General features: G+C 45.3%; 1 protein-coding gene across 3 annotated transcripts in view; it reads left to right on the top strand.

The window, feature by feature from the left end:
• zcchc7 (zinc finger, CCHC domain containing 7) overlaps positions 1-16,407 on the top strand; it is a 33,609-nt gene extending 17,202 nt beyond the window's left edge. For all 3 annotated transcript variants that reach the window (XM_048996010.1, XM_048996011.1, XM_048996009.1), the window contains exons 3-9: positions 2,749-2,801; positions 2,924-3,049; positions 3,167-3,334; positions 6,729-6,764; positions 13,867-13,962; positions 14,093-14,210; positions 15,388-16,407. In XM_048996010.1, coding sequence (XP_048851967.1) covers positions 2,749-2,801; positions 2,924-3,049; positions 3,167-3,334; positions 6,729-6,764; positions 13,867-13,962; positions 14,093-14,210; positions 15,388-15,899 — 1,109 coding nt within the window. In that variant the 3' untranslated portion in view covers positions 15,900-16,407. The remainder of the gene's footprint in view (positions 1-2,748; positions 2,802-2,923; positions 3,050-3,166; positions 3,335-6,728; positions 6,765-13,866; positions 13,963-14,092; positions 14,211-15,387) is intronic.
• The last annotated feature ends 6,409 nt before the right edge of the window (positions 16,408-22,816 follow it).

Raw genomic sequence — 22,816 nt, 5'->3', positions numbered from 1 at the left:
TAGCAAAGCTGCCTGATTTCCTGTGTGGTATCGGTACCTCTCTTTGGTTGCTTGGGTGACACTTTCATCCAAAGCCTCTTACATTCAGAGACTGCCCAGGCTAGGCACTTGCCTGAAAGGGATGTTATTTGATCCAATGATATTCTGATTACGAGTCTTAAGCATTCCCCTACCTGCCCTTCCTATTCCGGCATCCTGGCAGATTATGTGACAAGCCCCCCCACACACACACGCAAACACGAGCGTACAGCACCCAACCCCCCCCCCCAGCCCTGACCTCCCGGGATCCCATTGTGATCCGCAGGCCGGCTAATCCCGCCATGTCGGCGCTATATCAAACATGGCCTCTCCTCAGGGCAGCCGGGTCCCCTTCCGCTTTCTTTGTAGGGGGCGTCGCCTTAATGGGAGAAGTCAACAGGGCTGCACAAAGGGGGAGTGAGCGTGGCCGTTTAATCGGGGTCAGTGGGGAGGAGCATGTGGGGTTGGGGGTGGGCGACCTTTGAAGCATTTTCGTGCACAGATGCAGACTCCCTCCACCCTACCCCACCCCGGTGAAGTCATCTGGCTGGGGCATTATGCGGCTGCATGGTTACACTTGAGGGGGGTTGTTAGGGGAGACAGCTGGGGGGGGCTCCAGAAAGCTGGGTGGGCGTGTGTGTGCGTGCGTGCGTGTGTGTGTGTGCGCGCGCGCGCCTGTTTCTGTACATTTTGTGTTGTGGATTTTTTTCTGTGTGAGTGTGTGTGCACGCGCACGCGTGTGTGTTGGCTGCCCCCAAGAATGTAACCTGGCTATGTGCTCTGAAACATTCCCTCTTCCTACCTCTTCTCTGCTTCCCTCTGACTGATGCTAACACTTTTCTAACATTGCCACCTTTTTGATTCGCTCCGGCTGCATTTGAGGTCTTCTTCCCCCTGCCTCGCCATCTCTCTCAGGAGAGCTGGTGTTTATGGTTAATTAGTCAATCGTGCAGTGCCGGGCTGTTCCCACCCGGGATCGGGGCAGCAGCCTCCCGGAAATCACCCCCCGTTTGTTGCCTGTCAACTGGGATCCACCGGGTGCCCCCCCCCCCCCACACTCCACCACGACTCGTTGTTTTGCTCTTTTTCACGTCCTATTAATTAGTGTCCCTCGGAGACAGGTAGCATCTGTCGCCATCCCTCCGCTTTCCTCGCTCTCCACGCTCCAGGATAGCAGGCGCGTTGGGCGTCGTGCATTTTTGGGCCCCTCGACAAGAGGTCGTGCACAGAATTCTGTGCCCTTGCCAACGGCTGGCGGACAGGGGTCTACAGTGCCTCCTGTCTGCAGCAAAGGGGACTGCAGCAGGGGTGGAAAAGTGAAAGGGAGCGTAAAGACCAGCTTTCACTTAAAAATCCCAAGTTGTTTACTAAAAATGTGATTCCACTACTTTTTCTTTATTGCATTTGAAATGGCCTCATCTATGCCTTGCTGTAATATTTTGCCCCCCTTTCTGCCCTGGAATTCCCATGTTCTTGCCTCCTGGCCCGTGACAGAGTCCATCCTCTCTTGCAATTCTTCCCCCCTTCTCTCCTCCCCCCTTTCTTTTGTGGGGAAGAGCTGATTAAATGAAAGTTTCCTATCCTTTGTGGCGAGGCTCTCTGGATTGGGTGCGCAGAGGCGGACCCTGAATGGTCTTTGTGGGGCACACATGGGCCCAGCCTGGGCAGCTCCTTCACACAGCGGTTGAGTCTGGCCTCTAATTCTGCGAAGCCAGGGTCTTTCCTGTGACCTGGTTCTACTGCGGTCTATGCGAATCAGGGCCTTGTCTCCGTACTCGCTGCTGCCACCATGGCCTTAGCACTGTGACGGGGTTTGATCCCGTGTCAGTAATGGGTTTGTGATGGAGGATTTTTGCCCTCCATCACCTCAGCAAATTTGGATCTCGCCTTAATCCCCAGAGCACCATCGCTTCCCCCCAGCATGAAGCCTGGGATGTGGTCCGGCGTTTACGGTGCGCTTCAAGCAGCGTATAAATGCGTGTTGCGCGATCTCGCCACACACGTCTATCAGCACCCAGTTAGGTTGCCTCCCCTTCCTTGGTAGCGACACGCTGAGGCACCAAAGGTCGCTGGAAGTTAAACTGCTGCTGGGTTAATCTGTTTGACTGTCAACAGAGCTGTTAACCTTCAGGTTAATCACGGTGTCGCTTGCGGGAAGGAGGAGTTTGTCTTAAAGCTTATTTCCTCCGCAGGCTGCTATTGGCTGTACTGACTGCAGTAGTGGGCTTTGCTGTTGCTGAGCGTCTTACTGAGCTCGTCTCAGTGTATCGGGTGACCACGTTGTCATCAGTTACGTTCCTGCAGCTGTGTCTTCCTCACCAGTAGTGCGCCGTCTCTGGAGAGTACAAATAAACCCCAGACAGTGACTCGGTCTTCCTGTGGGACACATCACCCAATGTTTTTCTCAGGGTCAAGGTCTGCTAATATATCATTTCACCCTAATCACACAGTGCAAGTTTTTGGTGAAGGAAATTTAAGTACAAATTAAATTTAATCAATCAAATTTAAGTACAAAAAAGTTTTGTAACTGTGAACTTTGTCCTTTGCTGCTGTACGCAAACAAATTTCCCCAACTATCCGTCCGTCCAGACTGACTGACTGATTTTCTTTGTGGTTCTTTTATTGTTGCTCTTCATGATTGCTTTTCCGGGGAAAGTGGTGGTGGTATCTGGGCATATTTTGTTACACTTCTGAAGCAGTCTGCGTTCACCGTGTTTCCTTCCTTTGCAGAGGATGGTGATGATACCAGCCAGATCTGGACCATTTCAAAGAGAGACATAATGGTAATATTTACTTGTAAATGGTCTGCATTTGCTGCTATAATCCTACATATGAAAAGCTCCTTGAACTCTGTGTATGTCTGTGCTGAGGTCACTTCCTGTCCCCCCCCTCCTCCATCACCAAGGCTCAGATCAGTAACCGGAGGCCGGGGGCACGGTACACGACCAACCGCTATTATAATGACAAAACTGTTACCTGCCGCAGCTGCAACAAGTTGGGACACCTGTCAAAAAACTGTCGACAGCCCAAGGTGAGACCAGCCGGGAGGTGAGGAAAGGGTGGCGGGGCTGCAGGCCGGCAGGCACGCAGGCACGCAGGCAGGCCTGCACCCTTTCCCGAGCCAACACACCTTTCTTCTCTGTTTAAGCTCCCATCCTGCTTGCTGTGTGGCAATCAGGGCCACTTCCAGCAAAAATGTCCGCGCCGACATTGTGCCAACTGCGGCCGGCCTGGTCACGGCTACAAAGACTGCGTGGAGCGCGCCTCCTGGACCAAGCAGTGCTACCGCTGTGCAATGCCCGGGCATTTCCACGACGTGAGTACCCTCAGCGTCTGATTGGCTGCGGCAGCCCACCTGGTCAATTTACAATACTGTAAAGCATAATTCATCTAAAAGATCGACTACTGCCTAGTTATGTCCCTGCTGCACCTGAGATTTTCCAAACAAATGAGCGCATGATTTGCCAGAGGGTGGTTTTAATGACTGTCAATGACAATTATAGAGCTTGTTTGGCTTTTGCCTCACTCTCCCTATAATGTCTTTGTGCATAAATATTATTCAAGCTGAGAATCCAACTCTCGCTAACTAGCTTCTTGTTTTAACAGTGTAAGGCCTGTGTGAAAACTAGCTCAGTACACGGGACGCTGTCTGCCACAAATATCAAGATTCGCGCTGCTCTCTCCCCCTCCCTCTCTCTCCTCACGTGTGCATATGTAGAGTCTCTCCCTCACATGTATGTACATGTGTACAGTCTCTCTCTCCTCACTTCTATGTACATGCTGCAGTCTCTTTCTCTCTCATCACTTCTATGTACGTATGTACTGTCTCTCTCCACACTCGTCTGCAGTCATGTACAGTCTCCATCCCGCATGAGGCTTTTCTGCAGCAGTCTCCTCTCCCATTTTCTCCAGCTCTGTGTGTGATGTGCTCTCCTCTCTGCCTCTCTGACTGTCTTCCGTGCCTCTCATGCCATGGGTGTCGGTGTGTTGGGGGTGGGGTGTGAGCCGTTTGAGGGCGCATTCCACCATGGGCCACTTTCCAAATCTTCCGTCTTTCACATCCGGCCGGAGCGGTCCTGCCCTTTGTCTTTTTGTCCCCTTACCCTGCATTTTGTGCCTGTCCCATCAGCCTGTCTCAGCCCCCTTCCCCCCTCCCTCTGCAGAATTAGCCTGCTTAATCCTGCAGCCACATTGTACTCCCGGCAGCCGCAGACCAGAAGTGTGTTTAGCCCTGACACTGCCGTGCTGTGGGAGGGGCCCTCTGCTTTTTTCCTATCTGGCTCCCTCTGCTCTGCCCTGGCAGGGATGCGCAGTGACAGTCTCACTGCCCCTTGTCATTAATGTCATTTGTTTGGCTAGCAGAATGGCTAACTAAATTTGCATTACTGCTCGTGTTTTTGGCTGTAAACGAACACATCAGGTTTACTTCAACCTTTGCCGAAATTTATGTTATTATAGAAGCTCAAAAAAGTCATAAAGCTGAAATCCAGACAAACGCTTTATATTCTTCTCCACCATGCTAAACTGCCAGTACAGTATCTGTGTATTAATATGATGCAACAAACACCATAAAACACATTTCTAAACCGCCATTTAAAGTGTGTGTGTGTGTGTGTGTGTGTGTGTATATTTTTTTTGTAGCGGTGCAGCTGTAGAATCATTTTAATATATTAATGTTGGCCTTAGCAATAACATACGATGGCAATTTAAATACCGGTGAAGTTACGCACACGGTAAAACAAAATATGCAGGGGATTAGTTAAGGGGTGCTTAAAATGGACACGATGAGACCTGTGCTATTGAAATTAAAACAAGCATCAATATTCATCTGCTCCCTTCGAATGCAGATATTATCTGTGAAATATGGAGAATATTTGTAAGCTTTTAAAACAAAATGTTTTCCCACACATTCTTCTTACAAGTTTTTTGTTTGTTTAATGTGTTGATTGTGCATTATTTTCTGCATGGATTATCTTGTTTATTTAAGCTTTTTTTTCTTCCTTTTTTGCCACATGCAAAACTTAGGACCTAGTCAGTGAGATCCGTTTTTGAGTTGTATCTGAATTTGCATTAATTCTGCCAAAACAACAGACTTCACACAGGCCTGACATGTAGATTTATAACATGCGGGCGCAGATTTCGGCGCAAATGTCTGCTTGACGTTATCACTACCTTTGCTAGGAGTGGTAATTATGGGGGAGAGTAAAGGCTGCTGTGACTTTGCTGTTGTTTATTGGGATTGATTTACTTTATGCTTTATTTAAAAGTGGTCTTTATTTTGATTAGATAAAATAGAGATGATATAGATCAGTGGTATTCAAATTTTTTGACAGCCCCCCCAGAGCAGATATTTGTCAAAATCCCTGCACAAGCACAAAAACTGACCTCACACTAATTATTTTATTTAGTCTAATTTGTGTCATATAATGTGACCGGTGGGTTCCGACAAGGACCATTTGTTCTCTTCCTCTCCTTTCTTTCTGTTGGCTTTACTCTATCACATTCACCTGTGCTTTTCTTTATGGCGATCATATAGTATGTTCATTCTTAACATTTTGAAAAGCTGCAGTTGGTTAGCTCCCACCTAAACCCCCAACAGTTCTTCTTTTTCTCCCTCACCTGTGCTTCCCCACCCCACCACCTGTAATTCTGGGGGTGTATTAAGACTGTGAGGTACCTCTGCACATGAATGTTTATTGCAGTAATGTCTGTCTGCAGGTGGTAAAACACCCCTCCCTGATAAGACACCCAGTAACCGTTTTATTGAGTACGCCTAGCTAGTACCGGGTAGGACCCACTTTGTTAGGTACGCCTAGCTAGTACCGGGTAGGACCCACTTTGTTAGGTACGCCTAGCTAGTACCGGGTAGGACCCACTTTGTTAGGTACGCCTAGCTAGTACCGGGTAGGACCCACTTTGTTAGGTACGCCTAGCTAGTACTGGGTAGGACCCCCTTTGTTAGGTACGCCTAGCTAGTACCGGGTAGGACCCCCTTTGTTAGGTACGCCTAGCTAGTACCGGGTAGGACCGCCTTTGTTAGGTACACCTAGCTAGTACCGGGCAGGACCCACTTTGTTAATAAAGAAAAAAAGAAGCTATTTATTTATTTTCTTTTACTTCCACTGTAACTGAACCATGACTTAAAGGTATGTACCGAACCATGACTTAAAGGTATGTACCGAACCGTAATTAAATTAAAAAAAAATTTAATTTAATTTATTTTTTGTACCATTACAACCCCTAGGTAGTAAAGGTAGGACCCAATGTGGTAGGTACACCTAACTAGTACCAGGTAGGACATACCTAGCTAGTACCGGGCAGGACCCACTTTAAGTACACTTGATGTGTTGGCTCAGATTAGGATTCACTCTCTGGTGCTTTAGGCCCCCTGCTATCTGATCACATTTAAAAAGGTCCCGTTAAAGCAGGATGGGTGGGTTCCGACAAGGACCCTTATGTTCTCCTCCTCCTCTTTTCTTTCTGTTACTTTACATCACATTCACCTTCGCTTTTATTTATTGCGATCATTCATTTTGGCTCGTCCTGTGTTGGCACACACTTCAGGAAGTGTCTGCCCGTCTGCTGGACCGGTCCGTCAATAGAGAGCCAGTTCTAATCACAGAGGCTCAAAACTCTAATCGTTGAACCTTCCACCCCCTTGGACAGTATTGTTGATTTTGGTTTCCTTTCTATTCTTCAACTTTTCTTAGGAGTGTCCAGAGATCTGGAGGCAGTATCACCTCACGGTAAGTGGGAAGATTCGCCGTTCGGGAGACGCGGTGGGTCGCATATACAGTGGCGCAGAAATGATTCCATGACCATTTGCACTTCCGAGGGTATAGTAAGGCAGGTCGTGTCACTAGCTGTTCCAGCTTCATTGTTTGAGGGTTCTGGGCTGGTTTGTTGCTTCTTCTTGTCTATACCCCACCCCCCAGAGTCCTTCAGAGCACGCAAGGAGCCGTTAGCGCCCCGCAGTTTGCATTGTGGGTAATTATAAACAGCAGCAAGCGGTTTGCGTCCCGCGGGGGTGGCCCGCCGGAATGGAGGCGTGGCAGCGTGTGACGGTTACGTGGGGAAGCTCCTGTGAGGGGTGGGGGGTTAACATCTGCAGGACTAACTGGCATATTTCCCCCCCCCCCTTCCTATGGGTGAAATGTAGACCTGCCATCTAAGAGGGGAGCAGCAGGCTGTTTGTCAATTAACAGAGGTGATAGAGCACGAAACGGATCGGCGCCGGAAGCGTCGGTGCAACGCTTCGCCGTTTGCAGTTTAATTAGGGAGCCCGTCAGAAAACAAAGCTGGGTCGTCACCATGCATAGGGGGCGCTGGTGACCTCACTGGGTGCAGAGGCCTCTTGTTCTGGACTGACATGGGAGTCTTTATGGGTAAAACCTGCCTCCCAAAGCACCTCTCTTCTGCCCAGTAGGCTATTTAGTACCTGGGCTGAGGTGTAACATCTAGTCCTGAGTCAATGTAGGGACATCCCCCCCCCCCCCATGTATGGACGGTGCATGGTCACTTGGACCATTTAGTTGTGCAGGACATGTAAGAGGTCTGTTTAAATTGGGTCAGGTTTGGGTCTTCAGAGGCTACTTATTCTGGCTGTCCATTGGCAGATGTCACTGCCCAACCACTCAGTCTCCCAGCAACAGTGGTGAACACCAGCCTGTCAGTGCCCTTTAGGCTTACTGTTCTTTATGGGCACTAAGATGTGAGTGGTGATTGGCAGTCAGGTCTCAGAGAAGGTTCAGCTTGCCAGACATGGGTGTGTTTGTGAGTCTGCATGTTTGTTTGAGCAATGCCCCAGTGATGTGGATTGCGATCTCTGCCTTTTAAATCACTCTGGTGTTGGTGTGTTTCGCCATTTGCCAGCATTGGTTATACAGACCTGCCTGAAACATCTGGCTGGAGTGTCACCCGTCCCCATTAACCGGGTCCCCCCCAGGTGTGAGGTTGCTCTGGAAGCTGATTCGAGTTCAGTCTTGGCAGTCAGACACCGTAATTGTGAGCAGAAGGTGTTTCAGTTCAGTGAAAACCCTTATTACTCACATCCTTTTTATGCAAACGATATTTAACTCAAATAGTCTCCCTGTGTATTTGTGACACTCCCGGTCTGTCTGCGCTAGTTACCATACTTTCGTTCAGTTCTGTGTAACACTTTCGTTTGCAGTGACTTTTTTCCGGTTTTCCCTTTGGGTTATTTATGTCAAGCTAGTAATTTTACTGAAGCCTTGAGGTTCAGGGCTCTGTTCAGGAATCCAGGCCTCTACTAATGCCCTGTCTTCTCTCTCTCGTAACACATACGCTGAAGTCTGACTCTTTAATTCAAACACAACCGGACCCTATAACAGGCAATAATTAATTGCAAATTGGCGTCCTCCTGTATTTTAAAGCCTTTTTTTGTGGGATGATTCTATCTGAACTTTTTTCTATCCCATATTTCATTTGATTTTCTTTTAAACTCCTTACTTGTGAATGATTTATGTGAATATCAGTGTGGTTTACCAGTAAGTCCTGGTTAATCCGATGAAGGAGTCGCCGATGGAGTGGTTATATTGTTACATTTAAACTTTCTAGCTACACACAAAACCCAGGCAATCCCATATCTGTCAGCATTTTTCTTACCAGATTTTCTACAGCAAATGTAGGTTTTCTGTAGTCACTGAAGACCACTGCAGTTTTCCTGTCATCACACAGTGACGACCGAGACTATGCTGCATAAGATTGTGTTGTTTGCTCTTATGTCCTTTTGGTAAAATACAGTTGGCCTGACTTTCAAAGTTTTGGAAACACATTTGGTTAAAGATTTCATCTGAATGCAGCACTGTTCCTTGCCTTATTTTGACTGCTTAAGGGTCACAGTGCCACCTAGTGGTTTGCAGGCTTCTCTGAGCATGAGGTTGGTGTGGATAGACCTGTCTCAGTTGTAAGCTATTCATTTGAAGGGACGTGGGTTGATTTTTGGTGGTTTGACTGTGTACTTTGATCATCCCCAGCCAATTCCATTCTTTTTTTGTGCTGTTCCACTCCACTCAACACTTGGTTCGATCAGGTTGTGTGTTTTGTTGAATTTGGGTTTGTACTGAAGGATAGCAGTGTACTACCCTGTCGTCTCGTACCTCTTCCGTGAGGTGCAGCCGCTTTCCTAATCTTTTTTGCTGGATCAGGAAACCACCTCGCTGTTAAATAAACGGTTTTTAGATAGGTGAAATATTTTTAAGATGTCGCGGCATGTCAGAATTCCCTGACAGTGGCTGAGAGGCTTCAGACTCCAGAGGGTTAATGAAACGTTCATTTTGACCACAGTACCTGGGCATTGTCACCGAATCTCTGACTGGTGCAACGTAATGTCAGACTTTGTAACGATTTATATTAATTTCAATTGCGTGAATGAACAAGTTTTGTAAATGTACGTTTCACTGAGTTTGATTTTTGTGTGGTATTTTGATTAAATGAATCAATCCAAATATGAGAAACATCCATGGTTTTCAATGAAAGACGTGCTGTTATATATAAAAAATACTATAACAAAAACTGAAACTAAATTAGTCTCAAAATTCAAAAAAATAATCCATAAACCCATTGCTTCCTATTTCAGTATTTAGTATTAACAAATGGTTAATAATAGATCAGAACTAAATTAGAAATAAAATGCACCTAAACCAAAATAAAATAAAACATTGAAATGATTAAAATGTCAGCATGGGTAGTAAAATAGCCCCTCACAAGCACTCTTTGCCATTATTTATTTTGAGTATTTAAATTTTGAATTTGAAGTTAAATTTAGATATAATTAGTATGTGATTTATTAAATCGAATTAGACCTTAAATTCATATAAAGTAAGTTTTAATCCTATGAAAAAACCGAATTAAATATTTCTAAAAATATTCAGACAAAATGTAATTATTTCGGAAAACAGAAGTAGACGCTCTTCAAATTTCCATTATTTAAATGATTATATTTACATTATTGTATTTTTATGTAGGGGAAAAAATATTTGCATGAGTTCTGTGCTTGAAGCTTTAATTAGTTTGTGATTTTTTTTTTTTTCCCAGTGTAGGTTTGTTGGTCAAGTTCCTGGCCAAAGTGGATGATCACCGTAGTCATTGGCCTTGTTGTATTTAATTTTATTATGTTTTTGTAAATCTGGAATACTCAGGAAAAGTCGCCCAAACTCAAGGCAATACACAAATAAAAAATAATTTATTTGTATTATTAATATACAAGACATAAGATGCACGCACCCCTAAATCCCGGCCCTGAGGAGGCCTCCAAGCTGGGTAAGACCGTAAGACCTCTCCCCCAATGGACACTGACTGGAGAGCAGCACTCCACCAAGAGCAGACGCTGTTTTCTGAGAGGGGGCTCTGCTGACCTCTTCGCTTCTCTCTCTCGCTCTGCTGATCTCTGAGCAGAGCAGGGCTGAATACACCCCCCTACCCCCCCGAGTGTGTGTTGCGTTAAAACTGAACAATGCGTGTCTGTCGCACGGTCCTCTGCCTGTGTGTGGGCCCGCTCTGCTCTCCGCCAGGCTCTCATCCGTCACGTTCTCTCACCCGCTGGGTTGGGCTGGCACTCCCCCTTGTGGTGAACATCCCACGCCGCAGACGTTCGCTTCCCAGCGCAGAGCCGATTCCTCTTTGTCCTTTTGTTGTTTGCTGCAATCTGCAGCTGAGGCACTGATATTCCCATATTGTTATTTGTGAATTAGCAAACTGACAGCTTTAATGATTTCATAGCAAGACAGCCATGGCATACAAAAGCATATTATTAATACATTGAATTACAGTCAATTCATTTTAGCTGCTGTGTATTCAACAAACCCTGAATTACTATAAAAATGAATTTCCTATTGTGATTGATGGGTGAGATTTTTTGTAAGCTCTGTAGCTCAGAGGTTACAGAACTCGGCAGCCGTGAGTGTTCAGCTAAAACCCTCACTTGTACTTTTGCAGTAGATTTTGGAGAACTGGACTTCATTCGGACTCTTCATATACGTTGACTTAGGGCTCTGCGCGCTAACGTGTCCTTAGATCGCATGCTTGTGAACATGGCCACGCAGCACCCGCTGCCCTCCTCCTCACCTCGCATTCTAATGCATTTCCATTTTGGAGTGCGTTTAGCTGACGGCCCAGGCTCAGCTCAGGAGTCGTCCTGCCTGCTTACACCCAGAACATTGCTTTTCATCTCCTGTGGGCTGCTGGGTTTGGTGAGGTACCAGCATGCTTCCTGTAACTGGTACCTACAAGCTAAATATTTGCTCTCTTGTTTCCTGAAAAGAGGGGCCTCATTCAGTTTAAATGCACTTTCTTTTGCCTCGCTAATGTATTTTCCTTCCATCTCGTAAAAATGTAGCAAATGCATGTATCAAGCTTTTTCTTGCCAGTATGATAAAAGAAAAAATGAAGTGTTTATCTCTACTTTGGCAAGAAACATGCAAGGCCACTGAATTGATTTGTTTAAAATCCAGTCAAATCACTATGCTATAAATCTATTATAGAATACTAGGAGTTTGACAATGTAAATTGCCGTTTTAATGTGAAATTCATTTAGTTTATCTTGGATTACGCTTAGTGCTGAGAATAAACATTCCTGTTGCGACGACATTTCCTAGATTTGTTTCCCACTTTGCTCTAATCCTTCATTAATCTTGTTGCTTTTCCATCTTCCCCGATCTGTATGCTTGCTGCTACAAGACTGTGTCAATAGACCATTCCAGACCTTTGCAAAGAAAATGACATTGTAAGTAATGTCAACCATTAAGTAGGTTAGTGATGGTCTTTTTCTTTGCATAGCGTTGACTTTGAAGCCATTTTTAAGGGATTGTGTGGTATGGGGAGGGAGGGCGTAGGGTGGGTAGGAGGTGCTGTAACTGGGGGGGGGGGGCAGATATGGGGTCACCTGTGTGACAAAGCCACCAGCTTGACCAGATGGCTCCAGCATACCGTGCTGGATCTGGACACAGGCAGTCCTGTTCGCTGGCGTTTAACGGGAGCACCGTCGACTTATGTCCGTTCAGCAGTATTTAAATCTGTCCTTTGATGGCAAACTGCAGTGTTTCACAGTTTGCGGTTGTCGGACAAATGCGTGAAATCCGAAATTCAGCTTTTTTTTTTCCCCTTCACCTCTGCCTCGTTTGCCTGTGGTGATGATTCGCTCGTCCGGAAGGGGTGTGTGTCTGTGCGTGTGCGCGTGTGAGAGAGACGGGGATCCTGTACATGCTCACACAGACACAGGCCCCCCTCCCTGCACGCTCTGCATGGTGTTATCAGCGCGGGAGCAGGCTCTCCTGGCCCCCTCGGCCGGATGAGGTCGCATTACAAGGTATTTGTGGCCACACTGCTTTCACTCCTCTGAGCCGACGGTTTTCCATCCGAATTTGAATGACAAAAGACGAGGAAACGGTCATGAAATCTGAAAGGTTTTATCAGCTTGTCAGAGCCCCCTCCCAAGCCTCTTGGCCTATTTAGGCAGCCCCCCCCCCCCCCCCCCCCCCGCTTCCCGTCTGCCATCCTACAAATACATCAAGATTAAAAAAAGATGGATCCCAAAAATAGAACAAGGTGGTTGGAAGATTGGAGATTTTTTTTGTGTCTGTGTTTATCTGTTATAATACCGTCATTTGGTTCCATTTGTGCTTTTAATTGAAGTTTTTCAGAAATCTCAGGCCTCTTTCAGGGGGAATCAGCCAGCTGTGGGGATTGTGGACTCCGCTGGTGGTCGGGGGAGGGGGGGGGTGTTCATGTGTATGAGTGGGGATCTGAGTTTTGGGGTGTTCAGTGTGTCTGTGTGTGGTAGCTGACTGTATTCCATCTCCGCGGCGACAGCACCAGTTTCTCTCCTCCCTGAAGGTGCAGCATCCCAGACAAGCGCTTTCCTCCTCTTACGCAGCACGGTGCTTCCGCTGCTTCCAGGGGACTGCCCTGCCCTGTGGACGCTGTCGCGGGGTCCCTCTTTAAGATGCGTGTGACCTGCCGTGTAATCCCACGCCATAGCGAGATGGTCTTTTTTTCCCACTGAGCGAAAGTGCAAGTGCTAGAAGGGATAGATATAATCATGAGGCACAATGAAAGCTACCTGTCAGATTGTGTCTGCGGCAATGAGGTTTGACACCTGCGAGGTCAGAGTCTCCCAACTCCTGTTAACACTCTTGCCAGTCTGGTTATACGCACATCAGTTTCGGTTGTGGTTGATTATATGTATTAGAAGGCTGACATGTTTGTATAAAATTCTAAGTTTTGGAACGTGTTTGTTTACAGCTCATTCCCGTTCTCTGTACTCAGACTCCTGAGGTCAAGGCCTGATTTATGAGCTTTCCGCTATGTTTTCTCATGCATCATTTTTGGGAATTTGTCTAAGCGGTGTGATTGGGAGGCGTGTCTCCTGGGCCCAGTAACACGTGCAAACCAGCCCTCAAATCTCCTTGTACACAAGGACTGTTTGCCAGACCCTGGCTGCAGTCCATCACTGTGAGCTGAAGTGGATTTAAAGATGATGCCTCAGGGTTTCCTCGCGCTCCGTCTCTTTGTGCATCTGTGGCGTTTTGCCCTCACTGTAGGGACACATTTTGAGAAATTCTTTTTTTTCTCTCTTTCTTTTTCGGTTTACTTATCAAACATGGGTTTCTTTTGTTGGGTTTTGGGGCTATGCATTTAGGAATAGGCGGTTGCTCTAAAATGAGGGGGAAATCACGCAAGTTCTTACAATTTCTGGTGGATAGGAAGAACATTTTAAGATGCTCAAAACATTTTATGCAACAATGATTATCATATCAGACATCACATGACCTCAGTCAGATTGGTTGAGCCCCCCGTATACTAACATTGGCCACCCGCTTCCTTCCCCAGACGAAGACAGGCCCTCCAGTAAAGCCAGACAGAGAAGCTCCCCCTCGGAGCCCAGCATACTGTTACAACTGCTCCCGCAAAGGCCATTTCGGCTTCGTGAGTGTCACTCCAGTACGAAGCCCTATCAGGCCTACCTGCTGGTTTCCTGTGCAGCTCCTCCAGATGACATCGTTTTTCCACACGTCAGTTCTTGGCTGTGTTTCTGTTAACATTTTGTTTCTGGCAGGAATGCAAGGAGCGGAGAATGTTTAATGGAACCTACCCCACGGCCCCCTGCATCTACTACTACGACACGGAGAAAGATATCTGTTGTCGTAACAAGCGAATGGCAAAGAAGGTGCAAGGTGCGTCATGGTAACCGCCTGGAACGTGCTAACAGTCCCAAGCCAGGGATGAGTATGATTTGTAGTATGTTGATAGACTGCTATTGGCAAACCATCATACCCTGAAATAATGATCTCATTCATATTTATTAGGGGTGTAACGGTATACAAAATTCACGGTTCGGTACCAACCTCAATTTTGGGTTCATGGTTCTGTGCAGTTTCGGTGCGACAGGGAAAACAGACTTTGTTTTTGATACCACAAACACAATTACAAACGGTTGTAAACCAAAGGCAATCAGTCTGTCGAAATGTCTGAATAACAAAGCATGAGACGCTTATTTGCATATTATAAAGTAAAAAATTCACCACATCATAAGTCATGATGAATTAAATCTTGTGTTCTCTTCTGATTATTATGGTTACATTTCTGTAGTGGTAAAGACCTTAGAGCTGTAATTATGTTTATTTTGAATTTTTTTTTTTTTTACACCGGCATGAATTTCCTGACAAAAGCGCCTTAAATATCACGGGGAAACTAACTTGCCAAGGTTGCTTCTGCCTTTCTCCACTTATGTTCACTCAGGTGATGCCATCTCAGTTGAGTTAGCATGTGGGATATGCTTCCAGCAGAATGTCTGAGTTCTGTATAACAGAGTCAAGAGTCTTGGTCTTATCAACTCCTTTCTCACAGTGTTGGTGTGACTTTTTGGGAAACCAAAATGCTCCCATAACTGCTTATTATGATTGACTGTGACCAGCATTAACCATGACCAGCTCACAGCCACAATTAGCGTAATGTTTTCCATGTTGAACTTTTTACTTGTAAACTTAGGTTCCGCCTGTATCGAGAAATGTATTTATTCATTTCATTGTGCTTTTCAAACTGAAAATGAGGTTATTGTAGAGCGCACAACTTCAGTATTATTACATCACCAAAATAATATGCTTTATATGTAACATTGATAAGGTTTTATTGATATCTAACATTCTTTCAAAGACTGTGGTGTTCTTCAAGAATGTGAAGATGATAATGTTAGAGACCAAGTCCCTCACTGGGATATAGGAGCAAGTCTGGAAATTTGAAGTGTTCGCAAATATAAAAATTATTTTTATTCAATATTTGGCATAAGACAAATCTAGAGGTCTTACTTCCTCTCAGCCCCTGTATAGTAATTTACCATCGGTGTGTTTCCAGACTTGCAGGAAACTGGATTATTGGTACAAAGCCAACCCGACCAGACTTTGACTGTGGGCGGGGAAGAAGAGGACCAACCGAGGAAGAAGAGGAAACTCACCAAAGGATTGGTGAGGAAACAACACAAGGACAAGAAGGCATCTACCCAGGGTAAGAGTGAGCAGAAGGAGGCAGGTCAGGAGAAGAAGGCCGGGAAGCGGCACCACCTGCTGTCTAAGCCGTGGCAGCAGAAGCGCAAGGAGCGCCGGCAGCAGAAGAAGCAGCGGAGAGGGTGGGCGGCCCAGCAGCCGGCTGCACCGCGTGACCCCGAGGACTTCCCACGGGGCCCCAAGAAGAGGACAGGGACCCCCATGTCAGCTCACAAGGGCAAAGGCACCCCGGGCTTATTTAACCATGCCGACAAAGGGCTGAAGGGCAGGCAGCGAAGGCCAAGAGGGAGGGACAGGAAGCCGGAAAACCTGTATCCCACCGACGAGAACCTCTTCCTTATCAAGCAGAGGCGCAAGAAGTAGCATCATCAGTGGAATGCCGATGAGGAAGCTTGGTCTTGTTCCATGCAGCCACTTCTGGTTTTTACAGGGCATTCTGTGGTTTCTGAGCGCCCTAGCATCCCTAGTGCTCACCACCGAGCTAACATCGACCGTAAGCACTCTATAGCTGACTGCTGACTTCGGCTTGAAATCGTCAGATTTATGTACAAACTGTTTGTTTCTCGGTTTTGGCACTGTCGTCAAAGGACGTGCGCTGTGTGTCTGTGTTCCCACAATGCGGAGAAGGTGATGTTTGAGGCGGAAGAAAAGACCCTGATTTTGATCGAAAAGTGGGAGGGAGTTGGGTTTTTACACCCCATACCCCTTGGTAATATAGAAAATTGCCTGATGGCCAAATGATCACCTGTGGATCAACCAGGAGATCTAAAATTTTGAGGTTCATGTTGGAATTGAGGCTTGACGCGACCTATTTTGAAAAGAAAAAAAAAAGGCATATTTAACTCCTTTAATTAAAACACCATTTTGAAAACATGTATGTGCATGAGTCATTAAACTTTAATAATTTTTCAGCAAGGAAAAAACTGACACTTTTTTTTCAATCTCTTTTCTGTCAAAATACAGCATGCTGTTTGTTCTACCTGAAGGGTTAAACTCCACAACGTTAAATATTTGTCTTGTAGTCTCACTCGGGAAAACGGTTCCAAAAAATATCATTTCTCACTGGTTCTCATTAGTTCACTGTTATGAGCTAGCGAAGGTGCTTAGGGTTGACTTACGTTGGGTAATTGTCATTGTTTTTCAGCTGAAGTCATGTCATCGATCCATTGTTGTCCATTGTATTATAACATTGTGTGGTTATAACACACTTATTTACCCGGGTCATGGTATTCACATATCATTTCACCAGTCCATACATGCTACACATGGAAAAAAGAAGGGGACGAGCGAGAAATATGATGCACATGTATAGAAAACAGTCACTACTATAAGGATTCATATGCTGTTTGCTTTAAGGTAGTATATACAGTATAGTGTCTGTAGTAATGCAAATATCCGCATCTAAACAAAACCTAAAAATGAGCAGAAGTCTTAGTTGTCCGGAAAAGGTGAGTCCGATGTCGATTAACGTTTTGTCGGTATGTTTGACTCCTGTGTTGCCTAAGCAACATTTGTCATTTGAACGTGTCTGTTATGGATGGTGGAACCACTAAATTGTCTTTGTTGTTGCCAAAATGATACGTTTGGCACAGTAACTTGTTCAAAGCTTAATTGGGATCCCATTTTTTGTTATAGTCGCGGCCATTCCAGGTGTTTTTCTGAGTGTTCACTTCGAGAGTTGACAGCTGGCAAACCATGGTCTGCTACCGACCGATCACATCAAAGGCCATGAACAGCTGGCTGAGAGAGAAGGCAGTTACGACGCTCGTTTTTGGGGGGGAGGGGAGAAGGTAGCAAGAAGACCTCAAAATGTTGCTTTTGTGGGTTTTGACTGACAGGCTTCTTTGGCAGTGCTTTCGTTCCTCTTGAATGAAAGTATTGTATACTGCCACTACATCGTCGTCTCAAGGTTGTAAAGGTTCCTGACAGGACCATGTGTGACCCACAATCATTTGCTGTCCCTCACACACAACTTGTCACGTATAAGGTGTGTAAAATGCAGCCTCTGAGGCTGCTCCTCTGAAATGTCCCTGAAGAGCACTTTCTGAAGGGGTGCACCGATCTACGAGCAGTGGGAGTTGAGCGGTCATTTGTCAATGCCGTCGTCGCTCGCTAGCGCGCCTTCGTTCACAGTTTGGGATTTATTTCCCCTTCCCTCTTCTCGTCTGACAATAACACGTTACACGAAGGGGGTCACGGCTTCATTAACAGTGAGGAAAACAGGCTGTGTTGTAACAAACCCCTGAAAAACTAGAATGACCTGCACACAATGGCAGAACCCTAGTCGAGAGCAGCAGTCTAGGTCTATAACGGCTCCAGAAGCATGATAAGAATTGGTCTGCTTTTCATTATGTTTTTTTTTTTTGCTATCATTTATGACAGCACTGGCAAGCAATCTCATAATAGTACAGATGATATCAATCTCATCTCCAGCATATGCTATTTCTCTGATTAGAGCAAAATTCCCCCCCCCCCATCTTTTATGTAATGGTACAATACCAGTCTATCACATCTCAAATTGAAATTTTGTCCACCATAAACTTCTCGTTTACCAAACACCATAAAATTTAGCAGTACTTTTTTTACATTTTTAAGATTGCAGTTTTCTTTTCACACTATGGAAACGTGCTCATTGAACGTGCCGTGAGAGGACACTTGTCAATGAGCGTCCTGTGTTTTGCGAATGCATTCCTTGGGAGCGAACACTAAATACCTGTCAAAGAAAGCAGTGCCTGAGACTGCCTGTGGGCGACAGCATGCTGTAATGTGTGACTGCGGAGCCGGCTCAGAGTTTTCATTTGGTTTGGACACGGGCTTCCCAAAAGGCAGCTGTACAAATTGTCCTAGCAGAGCGTCCAGCATGGTTTGCGCTCACGAACGCCTCGTAGCTTTCCCTGTGTGTGTTGCTGCGCACCATGCTAGCAGTGACCTGTCTTTTCCTAATTCTTTTGAACCCTATAAACCTGACGGTAAAGCATTTCATACCAACTGATATGTCACTTCATGTATACTGTCACCGCGGCGGCATTTGCAATCTTTGCATTTCGATTTCCACTGAAAATCTCCTGTATTGCTGTATTCCTCTGTTAGTATCCTCCTTTTCTCTTAACAGCGGTTAAGGCTTGATGACCTCAGTGGCCAGACCCAATCTTGAGCAATGACTGATGAAAGGGTAGGAGATAGATGGAAACGTCAGTCTCCCAGGCGTTGAACAGAATTTATTGCTATTTTAGATCATGCCATAGACTGATGGATTACCAGAGCTGATCTCCTGTTGCCCAGATCCTGTCAAAATACAGACCAATGACTTCAGTGTACAAACACTGCATTTGGCTTCCTCGCCGCTCGAGCAGGGCTTGGTGGGGGTAACTGCGGCTGAAGCGCAAGTAATCCAGAAATGACAAGCATGTTTGGACTAACACCCTGTGAAGAACAACACTAAAGGAATGGGATGTTCTGAGGCATAGGTGGAGCTATTAGGTGTTAGTCATCCCGAAAAAGACCTGGAGGAGGAGAGACCTACCTGCCCGTCTCCAAAATCCCAATGACAGCCGGCTGAAAGATAATATGCGCATGATATCTTCGCCGATTGACGAATTGAGTATACCATGTGATTACCTTGTTCAAAAGTGTGAAAACCAATGCAGTTCATGACCATGATGAGGTGCTTCGTTTTGCGTCCATCACTTTGGTTGGGGTGTTGATGACATGCAACATTGGCAATCAATGGAGCTAATGTATCTGACTTGTGATGGAATATGGCTTTTATATATATATATATATATTATATATATGTGTACATGAACCTCTTGTGCTTGCAATCTCTGGTTTTGCTCTTTCCTGCAAAGTGGTATCTATCTAGCGAAAGGCAAGATTGAGGGCTTTGGTACAAGTTGAGTTGTATATTCATGTATCTGGCAGATCACACATGATGAACATGATGAGGTCAATAACAAGTTTGAGAGACCATGGACTAAGCGCTCCCTTTGGAGCCCATTGGAGAAGCAACACATTCAGCTGCACTTAGACCTTGAAGTAGAGTTGTCTTTGCTCCGGGGTGTCAGCAGGACCTACCAGAGAGAGGTTGTGGGATCCAGGTGTTGGGGATTGGTCCACATGAAGAAAGAGCCTTTGTGTAGCTCCCACTTTTCTACTCCAACCTTGGCTAAAGTTCCCAAGCTTTCTGCTTATCCAGCTCGTCAGTGGGACTGGAAAACTGCACATCACTCCTCTCTTCTCTGTATATAACCTCACATGGGTAGCTGACTGTCCTCGATTGAGCCATAACCATCCAAATGTGCTGTTTGTTCCAATGGCGTCTAAATCGACTTGGCCTCTTCGTGGGAAAGTTGTGGAAGTTTGGCTGCTATTTCTGCATGCAAAGATTTAAATGAGTTATCTAACAAGACCACCTGGAGGACTATCAGTTCCATTGATTATACCTTTGACTACGACAACCACACATTTAATCTGTTGTCCTCACCTTCCAAGGGTTAAATCGGCATTTTGTGTTTTTAAGAGCCTTTACTCTCATTCAGTACTAAACTAGTGCAAAGCACGGCTTTGGAGCTGTTTCTAATTTCCACTTAGAAATTAATTGAAAACAACTGAACTGTTTCAGCCTAATAGCCAACTGTCAAATGTAAGCAAATGGTCGTTTTGAGTTCCTTCATACTGCCCTTACTCTCTTGAATTGGGTTAGCACTAATCATTTTGTTGAATTATTCATTTAAAATGTTTCCGGTCTGGTGAGACTGTAGTTCAGACTTTCCACATTATGTAGGTTAAAAATCATTCTGGATAAGATGTGAGAAATGTATTTGGATTTAGCGAATTGGCTCTTTTTAATAAAAATGTGATGCCAAGTATTTGAAGTGACAATGCATCATGGTACATGAACAGACTTGATGTCACCTCCTGTCTTTCTGCTCCTTGGAAATGGATTCTGGATGCAGGGGAAACAGGATAATTGTATGCGAAACACCGAGAAGCCTTTTTGGTCACTTGAACGTCCTGTTGGCTTTTCAGTACAGATATCTCACTCAAAGTGCTGTCTAACATCTGGAAAGCCTCCTGGGTGGCTGGGGATCTTTTCCTGAGCACCTGCAGGGGTAGTGCGAGCTGTAATTCATTTGATAGCGGCCATAATATGTATGGCGATTAGCGTATGATATACTGAAAATCCATGTTCTCAAAATGTATAAATCATGCCATAGACAGCAGCAGTGTCTGCCACCACTGGAATCACACATTTCCTTGGGCCCACCTAGGTTTGGGGGCCATGTGTTGGGGGGGGGGGGGGCGCAGTGACCTTTAACCTTTTAAGTGGAGCCCCAAACACAGCAAACCCTCCCCAAGCTGCACTACCGGTCATGAGACACTTTGGTATGTGAGCGAGTCTCTTGGTCATTAGTGCCGAAACGTCCTTATGAAAGTGAGAAAATTATTTGTGGCTTTGGTCCCTGTCAGGGGCTAGATGAGTGAAGGTTGTGTTTTCAGATGCTTCAGTCCAAAGCAACTTATGAGCGAGAAAAGCTTTGGGTCAGACAGCCAGCATCCAGCACCCTGGGATCAGTTGGGGTTAAGGGCCTGACTCATTAGCCCAACAGTGTTATGATTACCCTACTAGCCATGGGGTTTGAACCCACAACCTTCCAAACAGAAGCACAGATCTATGATCTATTGAGCCACATACTGCCCCCTGTGGTTAATTTCCTGCAATTGACACCATTGGCAGCCATTGTGCCTCTATGCCCATTTCCCCATAGAGTACTACAGTCTCTTTGGTATCTGCAGTTAGTACGAGTCCTCAGATTGTAAACTGATATCTCATTCTGGCACAGTGGCACATTAGGGAAGATTCTACAGGAATTTTCAGTCTGATGATATATTTCTTAACTTGGCTGTGATTTCTGGTTGTTATGTTGTTTTTCCTGTGGCTTATCCGCTTAAGATATTTACTACTTGCTGCTGAATGCCTTTAATTTGGCTCTGATTATTTCCGAAGTCCATCAATCTTGGTGTTTTGTTTTCATGGTTTTTCTCGCGTAGTGGTTTTGTCGCTTTGCCAAGATGGTCCAATGTTGATGCGTCTATACTAGTGGCCAAAATTGTGGAAGCACTTCCAATTTTCAGAGACTGCAGAACTTTATTCGTGATTATTTATATATTATTTACGATGTTGCAAATACACATTGGACGATTAAATACGTAACTGGAGCAACAGTTAAATAAAGTCTCTAAGATTTAAAAGTGCTTCCACAATTTTGGCCACTAGTGTAGCCAAGAAAGTGTGACTGCAGCCACTGGGAGTATTTTGATGCTGTTTACAGGAATTATTTCTTTCTCCTGATTCTGCTAAAGAAAGGTCTGTCATGTTTCCCAGCACAACTGTCTAGGCACCAGCGTTTCAAATGTTCCCTCCTCCTGGGATTTAGCGCGGCTGTAACAGCTGGGTGAAGCCTCCTTTGCAGCAGTATAACAATAAACATCCAGAATAATACCAAGAGCGATAAAACGGTTTTTCGTTGGAGGAAAATGATTGATCTGGCTTTTCAGTCCGACGCGTTTTCAATCTGGCTCTTGTTCTGTCCTAAGAATAGAGCAAATAACTGTAGAGGAAAGTTTGAGTATGTTGGTAGTTTGCCATGTATTAAAAAGCACAATAGGGTCTCAGTACATCAACACCAAATTCATAATTTTATTCTTCAGTGTAAAATTATCCATAAACATTATGAAGAAAAGGTGTGTCCTCCCTGTATCTATCTCTGCACATTTGCGTATTTGACTATCTTGATTGTTTGGAATATCTGGGACCTCTGTTTCTTACCTGGCTGTTTTCCCAGAATGCATCTCCTTCTCCAAGCACAAATTGGTTCGTATTACCTACACAAAACTTTCTGTAAATGTCTACTCTCATGTTCTAAATGCTGCAGACCCTTTTCTCCTATTTCCCGCTATTCTCAAAAATAGCTACTCCACATTATCCTCACGGATGGGCAATTATCCAAAATGAAACAAAGTTAAAAAAGAAAATAAATCTCTCATTCCGTTAGTGTTTTTCATAACTCGCCTCGTATGTGTGGTTTTCAGCTAATGCATTGTGGTTTGATTCTGTTCCCCTTGCCAACCCGGTACTGATATATTAATTGTGATGATAGGAGGATAATCTCCTGTTTCTTTCCGCCGTTAATTAAAGGACTTTGGAATGCTGTGGTATGTGGAGAAATCAGGCAGGACTACAGATGTCCCTCTCAGGTAAGTCAGCGCGCCGTTCCACA

The sequence above is a fragment of the Brienomyrus brachyistius genome, chromosome 25, assembly GCF_023856365.1.
Source record: "Brienomyrus brachyistius isolate T26 chromosome 25, BBRACH_0.4, whole genome shotgun sequence".
In the NCBI taxonomy this organism is placed as follows: domain Eukaryota; kingdom Metazoa; phylum Chordata; class Actinopteri; order Osteoglossiformes; family Mormyridae; genus Brienomyrus; species Brienomyrus brachyistius.
Note: the sequence above shows the minus strand (reverse complement) of the source record. Positions and strands in the feature narration are given on the sequence as shown.